The 20761-nt window shown below is 42.2% G+C and overlaps 1 protein-coding gene across 1 annotated transcript in view; it reads right to left on the bottom strand.

The window, feature by feature from the left end:
• Nucleotides 1-20393, bottom strand: part of DNAJC10 (DnaJ heat shock protein family (Hsp40) member C10) — a 40374-nt gene extending 19981 nt beyond the window's left edge. Inside the window, exons 1-11 of the mRNA XM_075933757.2 lie at nucleotides 20135-20393; nucleotides 17114-17492; nucleotides 14369-14534; nucleotides 12790-12840; nucleotides 8301-8383; nucleotides 7975-8106; nucleotides 6842-6935; nucleotides 6499-6576; nucleotides 3714-3757; nucleotides 3203-3340; nucleotides 1627-1716 (exon numbers count right to left, since the gene is read on the bottom strand). Coding sequence (XP_075789872.1) covers nucleotides 1627-1716; nucleotides 3203-3340; nucleotides 3714-3757; nucleotides 6499-6576; nucleotides 6842-6935; nucleotides 7975-8106; nucleotides 8301-8383; nucleotides 12790-12840; nucleotides 14369-14534; nucleotides 17114-17320 — 1083 coding nt within the window. The 5' untranslated portion in view covers nucleotides 17321-17492; nucleotides 20135-20393. The remainder of the gene's footprint in view (nucleotides 1-1626; nucleotides 1717-3202; nucleotides 3341-3713; nucleotides 3758-6498; nucleotides 6577-6841; nucleotides 6936-7974; nucleotides 8107-8300; nucleotides 8384-12789; nucleotides 12841-14368; nucleotides 14535-17113; nucleotides 17493-20134) is intronic.
• Between the last annotated feature and the right edge of the window lie 368 nt (nucleotides 20394-20761).

The following is a 20761-nucleotide window of genomic DNA, read 5'->3' as shown; positions in this document are numbered from 1 at the left end:
AATCCATGTTTTCAGTCATAAGTCAAATTGCTAAAAATTCACCAGACCTAAATCTGTATCCAATACACATAGAATTGTATTGCATTGCTCTCCAAAACTTTACACATTTACTAGCTTTTTAACTGAGCAACACTTTAAGAGAAAATAAAATTACTTTATACACCTTTTTAATCTTGTTTCCAATTTGCTTCCCTCATAAAAGTTCAGAAGTGCTAAACTTTGCATACTCTCTTTTAAAGCAGTGATACGCAGATTTCAGTTGTTCAGGAGCCAATGTAGCATTCAACATTAACCAAAATAGCCACAGTAAAGTGAAGTCATTTTTTTTCATTTACCATAGTACAATTCATATTTAACAGTATGATGGGAAATATTTAGTTTATTTATATAATTGTCACAGCAAGTAACTTAATAACAAGTTGATATCCTAAAAACACAGTAAAAGCATCCTAACAGTTAAATCAGAGCTTTAACATCATGGGCTGCAAAATGCTGCTGGCAACACATTAAAGAACCACTTTCAGGAAACAATATTATTAGCCTAATCAAAAGAGACATATGCTGGGGGCTTGTCTTTAAACAACTGGTTAAATTGTCACTGCTGCAATCAATGCAGCATGCAAGAAGTTAGCAACCCTAGGCTGTGTCCAGACTCAGGGGTTTTTTCGAAAAAAGTAGCCTTTTTTCGAAAAAACTTCACCTGCGTCTAGACTGCAGCCGCGTTCTTTCGAAATTAAATCGAAAGAATGCGGCTTTTCTTTCGACGGTGGTAAACCTAATTCCACGAGGAAGAACGCCTTCTTTCGAAAGTGCTCTTTCGAAAGAAGGCATTCTTGACAGCAAACAGGCTTTTTAGAAAGAGAGCATCCAGACTCACTGGGTGCTTTCTTTCGAAAAAGCGGCTTGCTTTTTTGAAATTCCGCGTGCAGTCTAGACGCGCTCTTTCGAAAGAGCCTCTTTCGAAAGAGGCTTGCAGTCTAGACATAGCCCTAGTGAAGACATGGTAAGATGATAGGAAAGTGCTTTCCTGCCGTGTTCAGTAGTCCACTTCCTAGAGAGGCAGAAGCATCAATGTGTGGGCATCTCCTATCAATAAAGTGTAGTATAGAGATCACTGTAAAATGATTTAAGCTATATTGACTTAAATTAGGTAGCTTGTGTAATCTGACTAACCTAACTTAGATAGATTTACCTTGTTAGTGTGGACCAGGCCGTACTTTAGCTACACTCTAAAACATAAAACCCATTCAATAGTTTTAATTATTTGGATATCAATGACACTAGATTTAGTTACTGAAACAGTCCACTAGGAATGTAGTCAATTAAAAAAAAGTAGTCCTAGTATTATACCATCCTGAGTTATTTTGTGGTTTAGTCAAATTTTCCTGTTTAATATACGCTTCTTTTCCCCAGTTGCTGAATGAAAGGCTCAATTGCAAATAAGGAAACAATAAAACTCAATACAAATAAAGAGCTGCCTAACAAGTAAGCAAAAGATATTTGGTTACAGTAATTTTAAGAATGGTTTGTGAGGTGAAAACTTAAAAACCAAGAGATTATTTTGCTGAAGATGGTCTTTTAAACTTAAAATCAGAATTATTTAACTGTATTTATTTTAAACTTTACCTCTAATGAGACCGCAGAGAGCATTTCAAAATCTGGAAGATGCTGCATTACTTCCAAATATATCTCCTTGGCATCCAAGGATTCAAGAAACTAGAAGAGACAAAGTCACTCTAATTATATAAAATGTATAAACATTAACCTGATTAGCATTCTTCAACAGAATTTACCTGACTAGTCTCCATTCATCAACTGAAAACTGTTAAATGACATGTTATTTTATTCAGACTTTCCTTTAATTGATGTTACAAGAACACTACACTCAAAGCAGTTTGCTCTTTTAGACCCACATTTTAAAATGTAGGGAGGCATTACTGTGCTCAGTGTTACAATGCCAGAGTCTCCTTGCCAAAAGTGATTTAGGCACATAGAAGCCTAAATCCCACTGACTGTCACACACTGCTTTTCTTCCCATCTCCTGCACTTAAACCACAAAATACCAAGCTGTATCTGAATGAGTCAGAATGAGCTAAAACAAAGTCATGGCCTCAACTCACAAAATACTTTCTTTGGCAACATATCTCTATTTTATTTGTACAATTCAGATCAGCAGATTTCTGTAATTTTGCAAAGATCAGGAAAAGCATAAGTAGTAGTAACTCAATCCTGGTGGATTTCAGGTAGCTCCAGTTATTACTGTTTTCTCTTCAGGTTCACTTTTGAAGACGGGCTTAGGTGGTCGTAGCATCAGAGAGAGAGAGAGTCATGTTTCAGATGGGTGATTTTCTTGCATAAAGTAAGACTATTAACCTCAAGACAACTGAAATAAGAGTTCAAGATGATATGGGAATAGGAGGATAGCACAACACAATATATATCCAAAGCGACAGGTGACACAAATACATCATATTTCTTTGAGAGTTTGAGATCAGAGGAGGGCAAACTATGGGCCGTGGGTCACATCAGGCCTGCCAGACCCTTCATTCTGGCCCTCCAAGCTCCTGTGGGAGCAGGAGCAGGACATCCTTGCCAGGTAAACCAGCCCAACTCCGAAGAAGCACAGTAAGCACGGGTGGCTAGCCTTTGGCCCCTCCCATTCTGGCCCCCTCCTCTGCAGCCTCAGGTCCCCTAGTGCTTGGGTGGCGCAGTCACCAGGCCATCGGCCCTGATGCTCTAGACAGGGAGCTGGGGAGGAGGAGGAGGAGGATTTAGATAGGGGACTGTCAAGGGGTGGGGGTTTGGATGGAGTCTGGGGAGGCGATCCTGGGGTGGGGACCAGGCGAGTTGCATGGGGGTAGGGATCCTGGAGAGGTGGTTGAACAGAAGGCATATGTCCCGGGGTGCCCTGGAGGGTCTGGGGAGAGATTGTGAGGTTGTTAAGTTGGTGGTGGCATAGCCTCTCCTACCCAATCCCATATACAATTTCTATACCCTATGTGGCCCTCAGGTGAAAAAGTTTGCCTGCCTTGGTATAGGTCATTATATATCAAATTTATCAGTAGCATATAAGTTAAATATAAACAAGAATAATAATTTCTCAGTGTAACAAACTCAATTTTGTTTGACTGATGAATGTCTATAATCTACTCTGATCACCACCACCACCACATTAAACAAACTTTTTAAAAGCAACTCATACCAAAACACTTCCTTTCTCTCTATGAGTTAAGGTGGCTCCAGGTGGAAAGTATGCTGTTGTACTAGATGAGATATCCAAATTATCACAAAGCTCACCCTGGGTGGCACAATCCATCCAGCCTACATTAACAAGGCCTTCCTGAAATAAAAGAGCAATAATTTGAGTGTTATTTTTAAACTCACAGTTAGAAGAATTTCTGCAAATACAATAGAAACAATTAGCTACTGTTTTTAGAGGATGGGGGGAAGGGGAGACTTACAGTGCTGCACAACAGTACTTTGATAGTAATGTAACTATTTTAGGAAATCCTTTAAACATAATTCCAGTAATGAGATGGCTCTCCAACATAACACTGATTTGAAAACAAGCTGTTTGAAAGTTATTGGGTGAAATCTTGGCCCCACCGAGCTCAGAGGGTGTTTGCCATTGACTTTGATAGCATCAGAATTTTACCTTTAGGAATTCTGATTTAAATATAATTGGTAACATTTTCAAATGAAATGCTGCTTACCAACATGCCAGCTAGTTTAAGGCGCGTCTGGGAAGTCAAGCAATCTGGAAAATAAAAATTAACGATTTACCTATAAACATGAGGCTTTCAATGATCAAATCATTTAACTTACTCTAGTTTAGAACTAACATTTTTGTAGCTTTGTGGTGAGAACTGCGAATTAAAATATTCTTTATTGGGTTCATCAACAGAGAATCCTCTCTCATTTTGAAATGTGTACCAGAGACGTTAAGTAGCAATTAAATTGCTACTTTGAAACGTACAAGAGTCCCCGCGGAGACTTTTCTGTATTTCCAAGTTGGAACGCCATGTGGAGCCCAGGGCCAGCAGGAAGTCCTGCTGACTCTGGGCTCAACCCAGGTGCTTCTGCTTTGAAATTCACAAGAGCCTGGGGACTCATACATTTCAAAGCTGGCACGCAGCATGGAGCCCGGGGTCAGCTAGGGAGTCTCCAGCTGACCATGGGATCTTCCTGACATTTCAAAGAGGCAGCGCCGTGCGGAACCTGAGGTGAACAGGAGTCCCCCCATCCCCCCCAGTGGCACTGCCACTTTGAAATGCCACGTGGTGCCTGATGCCAGGCTCCCCTTGCCATCCAGGGGCAGTGCCACACAGAGCAGCTGACCCTGGGCTCCATGTGGCACTACCGCTTTTAAGTACTCCCCCATTTCTCTGCCCCCCTTGCTGCCTCTATTTAATAGAGGCGGAGGGGGAGAGACTAGTTGACTAGTCTTCTACATCCCTAATGTGTACAGTAGTTTTATATGGCTTATGATTGCTGCCCTTATAAACTGACTCTAGCGTGTGAGAGTTTTAAAAATATCTACCAATGTATCAAATTTTGTCATCATAGAAAGATTATTAGAATTATTAGAAACCCTACAGACATTCCAAAGCACTAATTTCAGAAGATAACTGACTTTTTTTATGAAGGAGATACAGTATATTAGTCTATCTGGATTTTAGTAAAGCATGTAATACAGTTCTACTTGGGAAATTATTAGTTAAATTGGAGAAGAAAGGGATTAGGAATAGGTTAAAGAGGAGACCATACTGAAAGGTGAACTGTCAGCCTAGAGGGAAGTTACTAGTGAAGTTTTTCAGGACTCAGTCCAGAAACTGATCTTATTTAGCATTTTCATTACTGACTATGGCCCAATATGTGGGCATGTGCCTGTAAAATCTGTGGATGACACAAAGTAGAAAGGTCGGGCCAAAATGGAGGAGTGGAGGAGGCCTGAAATATCAAAACAAACAAACACGCTAGGATGATTTTGAAAACTAGAGTAATAGAAATGGGATTAAATGTAACAGGGCAAAGTGCAAGGACATGCATGTAGGGACTAACTACTGAAGTCTTAACAATAGGAAGTAACAGGATCAGCCAGACCTGGATGTATTGGTTGATAACAGAATGACTGAGCCACCAATGTGACGCCAATATGAAAAAGACTAATGCAATCCTAGGATGCATTAGGCAAGTTATTTCTAGTAGAGACAGGGAAGTGTTATTGCCTTTATACAAAGTACTGGTGAGACCTCATCTACAATACTGGCCGCCATTCTAGCCTCTCATATTTAAGAAAATTTAATTAAAACTGAAACACGTGAAGAAAAGGGCTAGCAGGAGGATCAGATGAATAGAAAACCTACTTTCCTTATGAGAGGAGACTCAAAGATCTTGGTTTGTTTAGCCCAGTGTTTTTCAATGCTACTTCCTGTGGCTCCCCACAGCTGCAAACAGAAAACCACAGCCAATGGGCATCATGAGGCTCTGTGGTTGCGGAGCTGGTAAGTAAACAAAGCGGAGCAGCCCAGTAGCAGCTCTCTGAGTGAGTCCATGGACCACTTTGAGAAACACTAGTTTGGCCTAACCAAATGAAGGCTGAGGGGAGATGTGATTGCTCTCTATAAATATACTAGTGGGATAAATACAAGGGAGGGAAAGGGAAGTTACTTAAGTTATGCACCAATGTGTACATAAGAACGGACTATCAATAAGTTTCTGCTTCAAATTAGACAAAGGTTTTTGGAACAGTCTTCTGGGATGAATGGGTGGCAAGAGCGAGGTTCAAGTCTGAAGTTGATAAATTTATGGAGGGGATGGTGCAATGAGATGGGCCACATGCCATTGTAGGCAATCTGTGACTTCTAGTAGCAAATATCCCCAATAGCCAGAGAAGACATTAGCTAGGGAGGACTCTAGGAAGGGTACCAACCAAAACACCACTCATTTATTTAACAAGTTTATCCCTAATTTTTTAAAATTATTTAATCAGGTTTGCAATTTGCAACATGCAAACTCAGGCTGCACAATGGCTACATAATGCCTAAAATATTTAATCGTTATTCAATCTTTTTGCATTATGAATGGGGTGGGGCGGAAGAGGGAGAGTCCACCAGGACAATGAGCAGAACTGCTATGCATTTTTCTAGTACCTGGAATTGAAGCCTATAAACTGTAACAGCAGGCAAACTCTTGTGTTGGCTTCATGGGATTTGGAAGTTCCTGTAAAAACATGGATCCAAGAGCCAGACCCCATTGTGGGGCCAGTGACACAGACTGGGTGGGTAGGCACCAGGTACAGTTCCTCCATTAGTGTTCCCTTTCCCAACTAGCCTATGATGGGGCTTGTGCACAAATAGTCTTGTGCTGGCCTTCCACACTATAGATGAATTTTACCTAATTAAAAACCTTCATTAGAAGCAGATCAAATGCGTCACTCTCAATGGAAAACAAAATAGAAATCTACTGTCTTCAGTTTCTTTTATTTAATATATTTACCTCCATGGTCAGCACAGAAAGTGATCAGCCAGCCAACACCAGAGGCAAATGAAGTTTGAATAGCATTAACAAAATTTCCTTAAAGAAAAGCACAAAATCCATATCAATTTCCATTCACTGTTTTGTTTTAAATATGCAAAAATATTTTATGTAAACTATAATATACATGTTTCAGCACAATTACAAATAATTTTTTAAATTTCAACACACACACACACACACACACACACACAAATTTCAACTTTTAGTAGAAATACTGGGTACACACTTGAATAAATGTGGATATAATCCTTTCGACACCTCTTATCTTAAAAAGCTCAAGAGCCAAAAATAATTACATTACCTGCCCACAACTCGATCACTGTGCTTGTGACATACTGCATGGCAAAACTCATTAAACTTTCCTGTGACCTGTCTCCATAATATTTCACTGGATTCTAAATAATAATAATAAAAAAAGCTTTTTAACACTTAACTTGTAGAAATCCTTGCCCAATAGTTGTTGATTAAAATTATTATTTACACGGCAGACCTTACCCAAAATTTAGATCCAAATGCTTTAACCCTCCATACCAAATATTGGAATTCAACTTTAATTTTGAGTGTTGTGACTAAGGCTTCTGTGTAGTTTATATGAGGCTTCCATTTAGTCAGCAATACAACAAGGATTAGAAATGTCTAAAAAAACCAGTGATTATTTTACTAGCCTTCTGTTAATTTACATATTCTCTACTTTAACCTCCTCAAAAATATACATATTCTCTCAACAGTAGCATTATGTGCCGAATGCTCAATAACCAGGCTAAGTAGCATGCAGTACAGCATATTGCTATAATGCAAGAAATGCTGTAGCACTAATGTGCTGGTGTCTTTTAAAGGAACACTATCAGAATGTTTTAGGCCTGAATCAGAGTATTGCAATATATGTAAACATTACCGTACATTGTTGGAAACGCCGATACAGACAGTGTGGCTAGGGCATGAATCTGGGTGTTCACTCTGGGATTCAATATCTGTCTCAACCACCTACTCTTTGTACTGCCCTGAACAAATCAGTGTCTCAATTTGCCCAAAATGGAAGAAGTGATAGATTCTCTCTATCTATGCAAAAATGTCTTTGCAAAATGATCCGAAGAGAACTGTTTGAGAGAGATTTGTGTTTCCATCTTTAGATGTAATGCAACGTGATTTTAAAAAAAAGTGAAATTGCCTAGTATAATCGGGCAGTTCATGGTGAATGAATCTTTTTATAAATGAATAAATTAGACTCTTCTAAATAGAAATTCTTTGCCAGTATAGCATCACTGATATAATGTATTTTAGTTTAGAATTCTTCCTTAGAATTCTTTAACATTACATAGTTTATATAAAACAAACAAATAATAAAACACAAATACAAGCACAAGATGGAAAGAGCATATCAATATTCATTATTTATAAAATCTGGAAAAAACAAAACAAAATTTAATTACTCACAATTCCAGTTTTGAAAACATAGAGACTTGGATAACTGTTAATTCCTTTGATTCGGCAAAGCATTCTATTATCACCACAATTTACAGCGCCAATGCGTATTAGTCCATCCATTTCTTTAGCACATTTCCTCCACTGAAAAGAAAGGGGAAAAAAGAAAACATGGGATATTTTCCTTTGAAAACAATTTTTCAAAATTCTTCTGCTGTTGACTTCTTGAATCATTGCTGGTTTTGGCTCTGGCCTCAGCACGCAAATCAACTGGACAAAATTTTACTCAAATTTTTAAAAGTGTCGACTTGAAAAAGATGCTGATAATAGATACAGACCGTAGGTGCTAAATCATGGCAGTGCGAACATCGAGGAGAATAGAAATTTATGAACCAGAGTTCTCCAGAGTTTATAGCAGCATCTGGTTAACAAGAGGAGACAAAAGGAAGCGTTTATCAATTCTTAACTTAAATATATTTTAAGCTGTCGATCTATAAAAAGCGTAAATGAGAGAACACGCGCACACACACACACACACACCCACCCACACCCCCACCCACAAGAGTCCCTGATTCAGTGGATATCATTAATACTATGGTAATGACTAGAACCCTACCAAATTATGGTCCATTTTTGTCAATTGCATGGTCAGATGTTTTAAAAGTTGTAAGTCTCATTATTTCAGCTATTTAAATCTGAAATTTAAGTGTTGTAGCTGTAGGGGTTCTGACCCAAAAGAGATTTTGGGGGTGACTGCAAATTTATTATAGTGGGGGTTGTGGAACTGCTATTCTTACTTCTGCACTGTTGTTGGCAGAAGCACTGTCTTCAGAGCTAGGCAGCTGGAGAGCGATGGCTGATGGTGCAGAGCCCAGCTGCCAGGAGCTGCAATGCAGAAATCAGGGTGGCATGGTATGGAACTGTCATCCTTATTTCTATGCTGTGGCCTGCAGAGCAAGGCTCTTAGTCAGCAGCAGCTACTTTCTGGCTGCCCAGCTCTGAAGGTAGCACAGAAGTAAAGCTGGCAATACTGTAAACCCCTAAAATAACCTTGTGATTCCCTTGCAATTTGAGAGTCGTCTTCCCAGTGAAATCTGTATAGTATAAGGTAAATGCACACAAAAGACCAGATTCTATAGACTTCAGTCTGTGATGCATTTTTAATTGCTGTGAATTTGGTAGGGCCCTTAGGAATGACGGCAGCTCCCTTCATACTCACACTGGCAAGACATATGAAAACTTAAGTGAAACCACCTGCTTAACCATGAAATTTTGTTTATATCTAATTGAGCTAGCAAACACACTACAAATTAAACATACTCTTTAAATAAGAGAAGGATTATCAAAACTTACAATAAAAACAAAATACAAACACTGTTTTCTACTCTTCAGATACATGTGATCTCCTCACGATCACTAAGCAAGAGATTGATCAAATCACTAAGTAAGTAATGATCAAATCTGAACTGAATCAAAACTCCATTTCAAATAGTTTTATTCTAACATCTGGACAATACAATTTAAAAGTAAGGCTGGGATCTCTCTCTTGTGCTTTGGAAAAGGTCTAATTATCTAATGACTAGTCTCAATGGGACTTAAAGACAGAAGTTTAGGACAAAGGGACCTGGAGAGTTATCTAGTCAAGTCAAGACAGAACTATGTAATAACTAGACTATTCCTAACAGCTGTATGTCTGACCTGTTTTTAAGACTTAGCAAAGAAGGAGATATCATACCCTCCCAAGGCAAATTTAGTGCTCATGTTTTTCCTGATGTTCAGCCTATACCTTCCTTTCTGCAGTTTGAGCCCACAGCTTGCTGTCCTATCATTAGAGGCGAACGAGAACATTTACCTCCCTCTTATAACAACCTTTTATGTACTTAAACACTGTTATGTCCCTTCCATCTTCTCTTTTCCAGACTAAACAAACCCAATTTTTTTCAGTCTTCCTTCATAGGCCATGTTTTCTAGATCGTTAATCATTTGATGCTCTTCTCTGGACTTTCTCTAATTTGTTCACAACTCCAGTTGAGGCCTTGTCAGTGTAGAGCAGAGGGAAAGTAGTACTACTTGTGTTTTGCTTATAATGAACTTCCTAATATAAACCATAATTTTTTTTTTTTTTTTTTTGGCAACAGCTAACTCATTTAGCTTGCAATCCATTTTAACATGGGTGATCAAACTGTGGCTTTTTCACAGTTACTATCAATTGTGGAGCCCCTTCTCCCATTCTCCACCTATCAGATTTGGGGGAGGGAGAATCTTGGGACTTCCATCTTACATTAGGGTGGTGGGGGAGGGCCTTCTGTCCAGCAGGGAGGTGGGGCATGCCTGGTAAGACTCAGGACTTACAGAGAAGTGGGACTGAAGCCCTGAGCCTTAGCAGGTGCCTCCCATAGGGTGTCCTTGTTGGCGCTTCCCATCTCCTGAATATCTGAAGACTATCATATGTGGCTCACAGTCAATACATTTAGCCATCCCTAAACTAGAATCCCCAGATCCCTTTCCAAAGTAACCCTTCCTAAGTAGTCATTTCCTATTTTATGTGCAATTGATTGTTCCTTCCTAAGTGGAGTACTTTACTCTGGTTCTTAATGAATTTTGTCACATAGCCTACTGACCAGTTCCTCAGATAACTGAATTTTAGTTCTACACCCAAAACACTTGCAACCTGTTCTAGGTATTGGTATTGTCTACAAACCTTTTAAGTGTATACTCTATAAGTATTACCAGGCTCATTGATGAAAATATTGAACAGCACTGTATCCAGGACTGATCTTTGCAGGACCCCACTCAATATGTCCTTCCCGTTTGACTGTGAACCACTGATAACTACTCTCTGTAAATGCTTTTCCAATCAGTTAGGGGCCTATCTTACAGTTCTAGGTAAACTTTATTTCCCTAGTTTGTTTATAAGAAGGGCGTGCCAGACAGTATAAAAAGCCTCACTAGAGTCAAGATCTACCACATCCACCCCACTTCTCCCATTCATAAGGCTTGTTACTCTGTCAAAGTATGGATGCTTATTAGAATACTCATTACTAAATGGGCACACTTGACCTCAAATCGTGTGGCTCCCTATTTTTTGTGGCGTTTTCCTGTCACATTTTCCTATGTTAAAAATCTCTCTGCTGTTGCTGTGTGAAACACCTAAACAAACAGGGAAAACTGTTCCCATGTGGAGCCTCTGGGTCTTCATAAGGCTCTATTTGGGTATAATAAACTCTATTTGGGTATAGTAAGCTGCTTAATGGGAGATGCATTCTAAAGGGACAAAACCAAAGAGTGAGAATTCTGTAGGATAATAAATCTGGAAAAGCAAAATTATAAAGGTACACTTCCTCTTCCTTCAGATATAATAAACTGTCTTATTGGTACCACTTGTAAGCGCAAAGTCTAGCTTTTTATATAAGGAAACTATACCCAAAATGCTGTCAAACATATACAAGTGGGGAATAAAATGACTTTCCTTCACAATTCAACATTAGTTATGTTTATCTTTAAAAGTATTACTTCTAGCATGAGAAAAGAGAGACTTCTGTAGAAGATGTGAAATTAAATTGGCTATGTACCTTGAATTTGTTTTAAATAGAACTTTGTTTAAATTCATAATGTATCTAGAATTTTAACACAGAAGCTGTGATGCACAGAAAATTAAATTCTATTTTGTTATAAAATATTTTTTAATTAAATATCATTAACCATGGACTAATTCAGCATATATTAAGGATGTTAAATTTCGATTAATCAGCTAATCGAGTAGTCAATGCAGTTTCCATCGATTAGTCAGTAAGGAGGGGCGCTCACTATCCCACTCCATCTGTCCCTTTGAAATGTACAAGAGCCACCTGTGGCTCCTGTATGTTTGAAAGGGAAAGAGACAACAGGAACATTGCCAGCGGGACCAAAGCAGTCCCTGCTAGAGCAGGTTCTCCTCTGCATCTCTTCCTTTGAAATGTACAAGAGTCAGGTGGCTCTTGTATATTTCAAAGGGAGAGGCGCAGCAGTCAGACCCGTGTGAGCGGGACTGTTTCAATCCCAGCCTGTGCTGTTTACCCGCTGCCCTCTGCCTTTCCTGCTCTCCTGTGGAGATGATGATGGGGGGGGGGGGGAACTGGCTTTTAAGCTGGCTCCTGCCATCAATGACTCCCCTATTGGCTCTTAATCCATTTAAAAGGCAGAGCTGCAGCGGGGTTAGCTCCGGGGCGGGCACTAACCCTGCTGTAGCTCCCCATTTGCCAACTAATAGACTAGTTGATGGAAAATCCATCGACCAGTTGATTAAACTAAATTTAACATCCCTAATACGTATTTAAGGAATCCTCTTCAGGTACCTGCATAAAAAGTCACCATCGCATTCTGGCACTAGTTCGTTTGTGTTTTATCTTTTCTATTTCCTTTGAGAATTACTGTTTGGGTTATAAGCTGTATGTTTCACTGAAAACTGTTGTCTGAATTGCTAGTCTTGGAGATAAGCTGCTTAATGGGAGATGCATTCTAAAGGGACAAAACCAAAGAGTGAGAATTCTGTAGGATAATAAATCTGGAAAAGCAAAATTATAAAGGTACACTTCCTCTTCCTTCAGATATTGCATGCTTTCTTTGAAATTCAGTCTAAAAAGCAGTCTAGCATTGATCTGCATAGCATTTGTTAATTGACTAATGATGTTCAAACATTTTTCTCTTTGGAAACAATATGCACATTTTCCCTGACCAATGGTATTCTGACAATTTTATAACATATGTATGTGATGAAAAAGTCAGTCTAATATTTTAGGACAATGTAAATAATATTTTCAGAGAACCCATATGATTTGAAGGACATACCAAATTCTGCTCTGTCCAATGTTATGATTTCAGGATCATCATCATAAATACCTAGCAAGAAAAAATACAAAGTTAGCAACTATGTTTTTCTTTTTTAATCTTTTGTAATCTTTTAAATACTCCTGTGCTGCTTTGACAGAATGAAATTTGTAAAAAAAATGATGGTGCACATTAACAAGGTGAAAATTGTTATCTTGTGACATGTATTCAGTGGTATGTGTAAGAACTGAATTGAGACCAAATTATTTTCAGGAAACAAAATGTCCACATCACTATGGGCATCATCACAACTGGGAAACTTTTGGCATTCTCAGCACACAAACCAATAATTGAGAAGGCACAGTAGACTGAACTGGCTGTTTACACAAAGACAAGGTGCATCTATGTCACAGATGAGACAATATGAAGTGCCTGAGGGTTTGAGGGTCAGCATGATTCAGTTGGCATGGCATGGCACTGGGACTCTAGATTCCTAAATTTTAGTCCCAGGTCGGTCACTGGCCTGTTGTTTGACCTTTGCCAAGTCATTTTCTCTTTCGGTGGCCCAAACCTTTCTGACCCTTTGTCTGTTTTGTCTACTTAGATTGCCAGCTCTATAGGGCAGGAATTGTCTTAGTGTAGTTTGTACAGTGTCTAATACTATAAACCCAAATGTCAGTTAAAACCCCCTAGGTACTACTATAATATAAATAAGACAGACACAACTTCAGTTTCCTCCAAGTCACAATAAAATTAAAATTCAGAAGGAAAAGAAAACTAAGAGCATAATTTTACATACTTAAAACTAATGCTCAATAAAAGTTAATCTGACATTTTACATCAACCACTTTTGTCAAAGTGCAGACTCAAATGTGACATTTTAAAATTATTGTAACTAGTAAAACAATGTTAAATTACACACACACACGTAATGTACGTATCTCTTGTTTAATTTAGGTGTGTTCAAGCATTAAAGTAGTGCTTAGATTTCTTCTTGTATGAAAAGTTGGCTTTCTCCCATTGTGTTCTGAGAACTTTTTTAGGACTAGACTGCTTTAGCAAAATACAAGTGATATCTCCTTTACTTGTGATATCTAATTCACCAAAAAAGGTCATTTCAGCTTCCATATTTATAGCATGGTGGAAATCACCATGGCAGTCACTGTTTCCTATTTTCCAAATTAGCTACGTATACTACAATAGCTCTGGTAACACTTCCTGGCTGTCTAATTCCCAGCAAATATCTGGACAATTTTTGTTGGAATGATTTTTTATTTCAAAATCATTTTTGGTACTACCCTATTGCTCTTGTGTACCCTATTGCTCTTATTTGCTGGTATAGATACACTGCTATCTAATAGGACTCTGGGAATTGTTTCACAGAACTGAGCTCTTTATGAATAAAGTGTAATAAATGAGTTGGAGAAAATTTGTTATGGATTTCCACTATAAAAGATTATCTGCAGGAACTGAAAAGAAAAACTCCTCCCCTTGTATTAAGTTAATACAACACAATATTTGATTGGAAATGAACAAAGATTAATTAATACACACACTTTAACTGAGCAGCAGCAAAGCAAATAAACACAATATATCTTACCAAAATCATAGCGATAAAAGTTCCAACTCTCGTATCGACCTCCTTGTTGTTGGTCTTCCAGACCTTTCTCTCCATATTTATCATACTTCTTCCGTAGCTCTTCATCTTTTAATACTTCATAAGCTCTATTTATTTTCAAGAAGTTTTCATGAGCAGTTGGATCATTCTATCAAAAGAAAACAACAATTTGTAAAAGTTTAATATTTTTCATTATACTTGAGATAAATAATCAGCAATACATCTGTTTCAGTATCTCCATAACTCTGAATGTTTTAAGTGGTTTCTCAGTGGAAATTGCTATAATATGGAAGTCTCCACGTAAGACACCAGTGTTGATAACGAGGTAGAGTAACATAGAAAGTAAAGTTAGAAAGTTTTTTAGGTTTTTTTTTTTAAACACAAATATGTTAGTGATTTATTTCCTTAGAAATAGATGTTGAGCTTGCACTATGTTATTACAATGCAATTTTCACTTAAGAAAACACTTACATGTCCTCTGAGGATTTACCATTTCCCTACAGAAATACTTGGGCACACATTGGCCTTTGGCTCTATTTTATTTGCATTTCTCTGGGTACACAAAAGAGATACAACTGCAGCTAGAAACATGAATATAATAGAAGCATTCCCTGCCTCCCATTAAAGCTTCCACTCCTCTTTCCCATGCCCACTCAGGTGTAGGGGAAGTGATGGAGACAAGGTGGAAAGCTAAGAGTGGAGATAGAGTATAATGTGCTTCAGAAGTCCTGGCTAGAGAGATGAGTGATCCTCTAGGAACCGACCACATGATGTGGCTGGCACAATTCAGAACAAGTCTTAGGCTTCCTTTAATTACAGACAGTCCCAGACTTACGCGGATCCGACTTATGTCGGATCCACACTTACGAACGGGGCTTTCTCGCCCCGGAGCTCGCAGGCAGCGGTCCTGCCACCTTGACCTCCGGGGCGAGAAAAGCTGCTCCCGGTGCCCCTGGTCTACTGGGGACCATCTCCAGCAGCCCAGGGACACCGGGAGCAAAGCCGCAGCCGTGGCGGGTTCCCACGCTTCTGAACCTTTGCTCTGGCAAAGCCTCAGAGGCGCGGGAACCCGCCGTGGCTGCGGCTTTGCTCCCGGTGTCCCTGGGCTGCTGGAGACGGTCCCCAGCAGACCAGGGGCACAGGGAGCAAAGCCGCAGCCGCAGCGGGGTCCTGCGCCTCTGAGGCTTTGCCAGAGCAAAGCCTCAGAGGCGCAGCACCCCGCTGCCGCTGCGGCTTTGCTCCCTGTGCCCCTGGTCTGCTTGGGGGAGGGGGGGTGCAACTAATGTGCCCCCCCCCAGCAGACCAGGCTTTTGTTGTGGACCCTGGGGCAGAGCAGCTGGGGCGCTGCTGGGTTGGTCCAGTAGCACCGAGGAGCACCCCAGCTGCTCTGCCTCAGGCGTCCCCAAGTCAGCCGCTGCTGAAACTGACCAGCACTGACTACAGGAAGCCAGAGGCAGAGTTGCTCTGCCCCGGGCTTCCTGGAATCAGCCGCTGATCAGTTTCAGCAGCAGCTGACTTGGGGATGCTTGGGGTTCTTAAGTTGAATCTGTATGTAAGTCAGAACTGGCGGTCAGTTTCAGCAGCGGCTAAATCTGGACGCCAGTTCCGACTTACATACAGATTCAACTTAAGAACAAACCTACAGTCCCTATCTTGTACGTAACCCGGGGACTGCCTGTACACCAAGGACTATTTTGGCTTCTAGTCAGCTCCAGATTGAGGGTAGTGGAAAGGTGGCTTACAACCACCTTTACATTTCATCACTTGGTCCTGCACTGACTCAGATCTAGCTCACCAGTATTATATTAACTCTTAAATTACTGTATTAATGTACAGTAACACTAAAACGTTTACAAACTATTTTCCTCTTGGAGCACCTATACAACTACTATTAACAGTACAGGAAACCAATAGTACTGATTACAAGAATCAACAGGGTCGTCTTAGAGACTATTTAAAGTAACATATCAGTTATCACTGAATTGCTCTTTGAGATAGCATATCTTTATTGGGGGGGAGAAAGCATAATAAAAACCAACAGTTTTCCTAATTAGAGGCTATATACTTCAACATACTCAACAATTAATCCATGTTCACTCACTCTTCTCTTTCACACTGAAATGTTAGTATATACTCAAATACACATTTGTTCCCTAGACCCTAGATTTTTGTGCCCATATGCTTTCTAATACTGCTGGGGCTCAGAGAACTGGGTTCAATATGCATGGAATAAGTCACAGGAACAGAGCCTTTGTATTGTTCTACTCTAAGACTCCTAGGCTACGTCTACACTGGCCCCTTTTCCGGAAGGGGCATGTTAATTTCAGCGATCGCAATAGGGAAATCCGCGGGGGATTTAAATATCCCCCGCGGCATTTAAATAAAAATGTCCGCCGCTTTTTTCCGGCTTTTAGAAAAGCCGGAAAAGAGCGTCTACACTGGCCCCGATCCTCCGGAAAAAGCGCCCTTTTCCGGAGGATCTTATTCCTACTTTGAAGTAGGAATAAACTATTATGCCTTTCAGCTGCAATGGCTTAGTATGACTTCTGTTCAAATTTGCCATAATTTAATAATATATCAACTCTGTTTTAGTTTTTATTTTCTTTGCAGGAGAGTGCAAAGTTTCAAATTCATTTAAATGCATATAAAAGCCTATTTTAAATTTAACACTGGACCAATTAACTCACAGTGCTAATTTTATAGCTGGAACTCAAAAATTTTACTTACCTGATTTTTATCAGGATGTAACTTTAATGCCAGTTTTTTGAAAGCCTGTCTTATTTCTCTATTACTTGCTTCTTTGGATATTCCAAGTAAACTATAATAGTCCTTATCCGTGCAAACAAGAGCTATAAGATATGATAAAATTAAAAATAATAACAAAGCTCTTTTCAAATCTCTACTGCAGTCTCCTTTGGATAATAAGAACTCCATTGTGAAACTTTTAAAATGTTATACAAGTTACAATTCAGACAAACTTCAAGGAGTGTATCCACTAAGTTCCAAGATGGTCAAAAGATAAATAGATGTTTAGTTTAAGGGGTTTTCTTGGAGATTTTGGTTGTCATAATTCAGTCGTCATATAACTGCCTCACAAAGTTACAACCTGTAAAGAGGGGGAAAATTCATTTAGTAAAGGTTTCACTATTACATTAATTTTTCCAGTTATTAACGTGGGGTGCCTTCTGTAGATGCTGTTAATATTTCTTAGTAACTTATCAACTAATCAACATCTTTTGATATTTCTACGTAACTTAAATGTTAGTGGACATTAACTTTATCATTCCGTTTCTGGTATGGGGTACTTCTTCAAAGATTTACTCATGGGATAAGCTCCTAATGAAGGATATGAAAATCTAGACATGTTTACTGTTGAGGAATACATTTGTATGCTGATTGTTTTTCCCGCCCAATATTTGTTTTTCCTGCCCAATATTTATTTTCTTTAGTCTCACTCACTCAGGTATAGGAAGATGAGATATTTCTGCATGTGAAAGCAAGTAGGTTGAAATCCGTTATTTTAATATTTCACTCCTCGGATGAAAGGGTACTTTGAACTAGGGTTGCAAATGTAGGTGACCGAAATTGCTAATGAAGCTGGGATTTAAATATCCCGTGCTTCATTAGCATGATCTCGCCAGCACATTACTTTGCTGAACAGCTGTTTCGAAAGTGAAAGTGCGCGCTGGGATGTGTTAGTTGGAACCAAATCCCGTAGTTCGAACTAATGTTACTCCTCAAAGGGTTTGGTTCGAACTAACGAAACGTGCACTTTCACTTTCGAAACACCTATTCAGTGGAGTAACACGCTGGCGAGATCAAGCTAATGAAGTGCAGGATATTTACATCCCCACTTCATTAGCAATTTCAGTTGCCTACATTTGCATCCCTAGTTCGAACTAGGGTGCAAGTGTAGACATACCCAAAGATTGTACACCATGCTTCATTAGACAGTTGAAACTTATTAAAAATCAATATGACCCTAAAAACCACTTCAAGTAATTTGAGTGAAACTGATATAGGGTGCCTTCAGAGTCATTCAGCCTGTTGTGTGCCTATGCATGCAGGAGTGGATATTGTCTGTCCAGGCATACAGGTTGTGTGAAACAGCCTGGGAACAAAGATACCTCCTTTAGCATCTTATTCTAGGGTGAGATAATAAAATACCAAAATGCTCATTTAAACACCTGTATAAACATGGCACAAGAGGGCAGGAAGAGAACAGAGGATAAGTGTGTGACATTGACGGAGAAGAAAGAAGGAGATGAGGGTGAGGGAAAGTAAGAGGGCAGAATAGGGTAAAACAGGGCCAAAGAAAAGTAGAAATGGGGAGAGGATGCTTTAGAAGAGGCAGGTTAGGGTTAAGGAGCAGATCTGGGAAAGAAGGGAAGAGTACCAGGATGGACAGAATGGAAAGAGGGAAGCTGCTTGAGGATAGGAAAGTGCAGAGGACTGGGGAAAATATCTCAGGAGGAAGCTCAGGGGATAGGGGAGTAGGTGAGAGCAAGGCTGGGGTGGATGCAGCCCGGAAGGAGAGAAGGCTGAAAGCAGAGATGGGGCTGGAGGGGGGGGGGGGGGGGGGAGGATATCCAGGGACAGTGCTAAGAGATGGTGGGGGAGGGGAGGAGGAGCTGAGAGTAGACCTGCAGCACAGGTGGCCCAGAACAGATGCTGGGGGGAGGGGAGGAAGACAGGAAGGTAAAAGTAGGACTGGGGTGCAGGTGTGGCCCAGGGCATATGATGGGGAGGGCTGAGAGCAGGGCTGGGACAGCCCAGGGAGGATGTTGAGGGGATGGAGAGATGGTGGCGACAGGAGCCAAGAGGATGGTAAGGGGTGTGGGGCGAGAGGCTGAGAGTAGGACTACGTGGGAGAGGTGGCTCAGGGAGGATGCTGAGGGCTTGTAGGGGGTGGGATGGTGAGATGAGAGCGGGGCTAGATGGAGGAGACTGTGGAGCAGGGGCAGCTCAGAGAGGATGTGCTGTGTGTGTGTGTGGGGGGGGGGGGGTGCGAACCAAGATGCTGGGGGAGGGGAGGGAGAAGACAAGGGGGGGGGAGGGAGCTGAGAGCAGAGCAGGGCAGGGCACAGGGAGTTGGGGGATGCTGTGGGGGGAGAGGAGGGGACAGAGCAGGGCTGGGGCAGAGGGAAGATGCTGAGGGTGGGGTGGAGGAAAGCTGCTCGGGGAGGGCTGAGTGCGGGGCGGGGTGTGGAGAGTTGGGGGGATACTGTGGGGGGAGAGGGGAGGGGCTGAGAGCAGGGCTGTGGTGGAGGGAAGATGCTGAGGGCAGGGCGCGGGGAGTTGGGGGGATGCTGTGAGGGGAGAGTAGAGGTGCTGAGAGCGGGGCTGAGAGCAGGGCGGGGCACAGGGAGTTGGGGGGGATGCTGTGGGGGGAGAGGAGAGGGGCTGAGAGCAGGGCTGTGGCGGAGCAAAGATGCTGGGGGTGGGGAGTTGGAGGGATGCTGTGGGGGGAGAGGGGAGGGGCTGTGGCGGAGGGGGCGCGGGGAGTTGGGGAGATTCTGGGGGGGGCGAGGGGCTGAGAGTGGGGCTGGGGCAGAGGGAAGATGCTGAGGGCGGGGAGTTGGGGAAATGCTGGGGGGAGAGGGGAGGGGCTGGGGCAGAGGGGGGCGCGGGAATTTGGGGGGATGCTGGGGGGGAGGAGAGGGGCTGAGAGCGGGGCTGTGGCGCAGGGAAGATGCTGCGGGCGGGGAGCTGGGGGGGACCGGGCGCAGGGACGAGAGGCGGGTTTACCCTTGTGCTCCTTTCCCGGGCCGGCCAGGCCGCCCGTCCCGCTGTGCGCGGCGCTCGGGTCCCGGCGGGATGCGCAGGAGCCGGCTGCTGGCAGGCGGCGGAGGAGGGGCCGGCCGCGGAGCAGCATGGGGCGGGGGCGGATCCGGCTCGGAGCCGGAGCCAGGAGGGGCCGGGCGATTGCTGCGTCACCAGGCCGGGAGGGCTGACGTGGCCGCGGCTGCTGCGGTGGCGGCGAGGCTGGGCGGTCCCAGAGCCGCCCGCGCCCTTGTCTCTGCGCTCGCTCCTGGCCCGGCGCGGGGCTATAAACCTCCAGGGCCGGGGGCGGCCTGAGTTGGATTCTGTTTCGGGGGTGGCCCAAGTGGGGTCGGGCTCGCTCAGCAGGGCCCGGGGAGGAAGCGGCCCCCCCCCCCCGCCGGCCGCCCAACCTGTCAGACCAGCCTTTGTGTAGCGAGGGCCCTTGTGCCCGCCCAGCCCCACCCATGGGTGCTCCATGTACACCAGCAGCTGCTGGCTTCCGCCCAAAGGGAGCACCTGGGCTCGCAGCTTCAGCCCTGTGGCTTCTTGCGGTGCACTGGGGCATGGGGCTGCAGCCCCATGGATCCTGGCTTTGGGCCTGTTGGAGGATGC

The sequence above is a fragment of the Pelodiscus sinensis genome, chromosome 7, assembly GCF_052426305.1.
Source record: "Pelodiscus sinensis isolate ZL-2025 chromosome 7, ASM5242630v1, whole genome shotgun sequence".
NCBI lineage: Eukaryota > Metazoa > Chordata > Testudines > Trionychidae > Pelodiscus > Pelodiscus sinensis.
The sequence above is the reverse complement of the archived record's forward strand: the minus strand, read 5'-3'. Positions and strand labels throughout refer to the sequence as shown.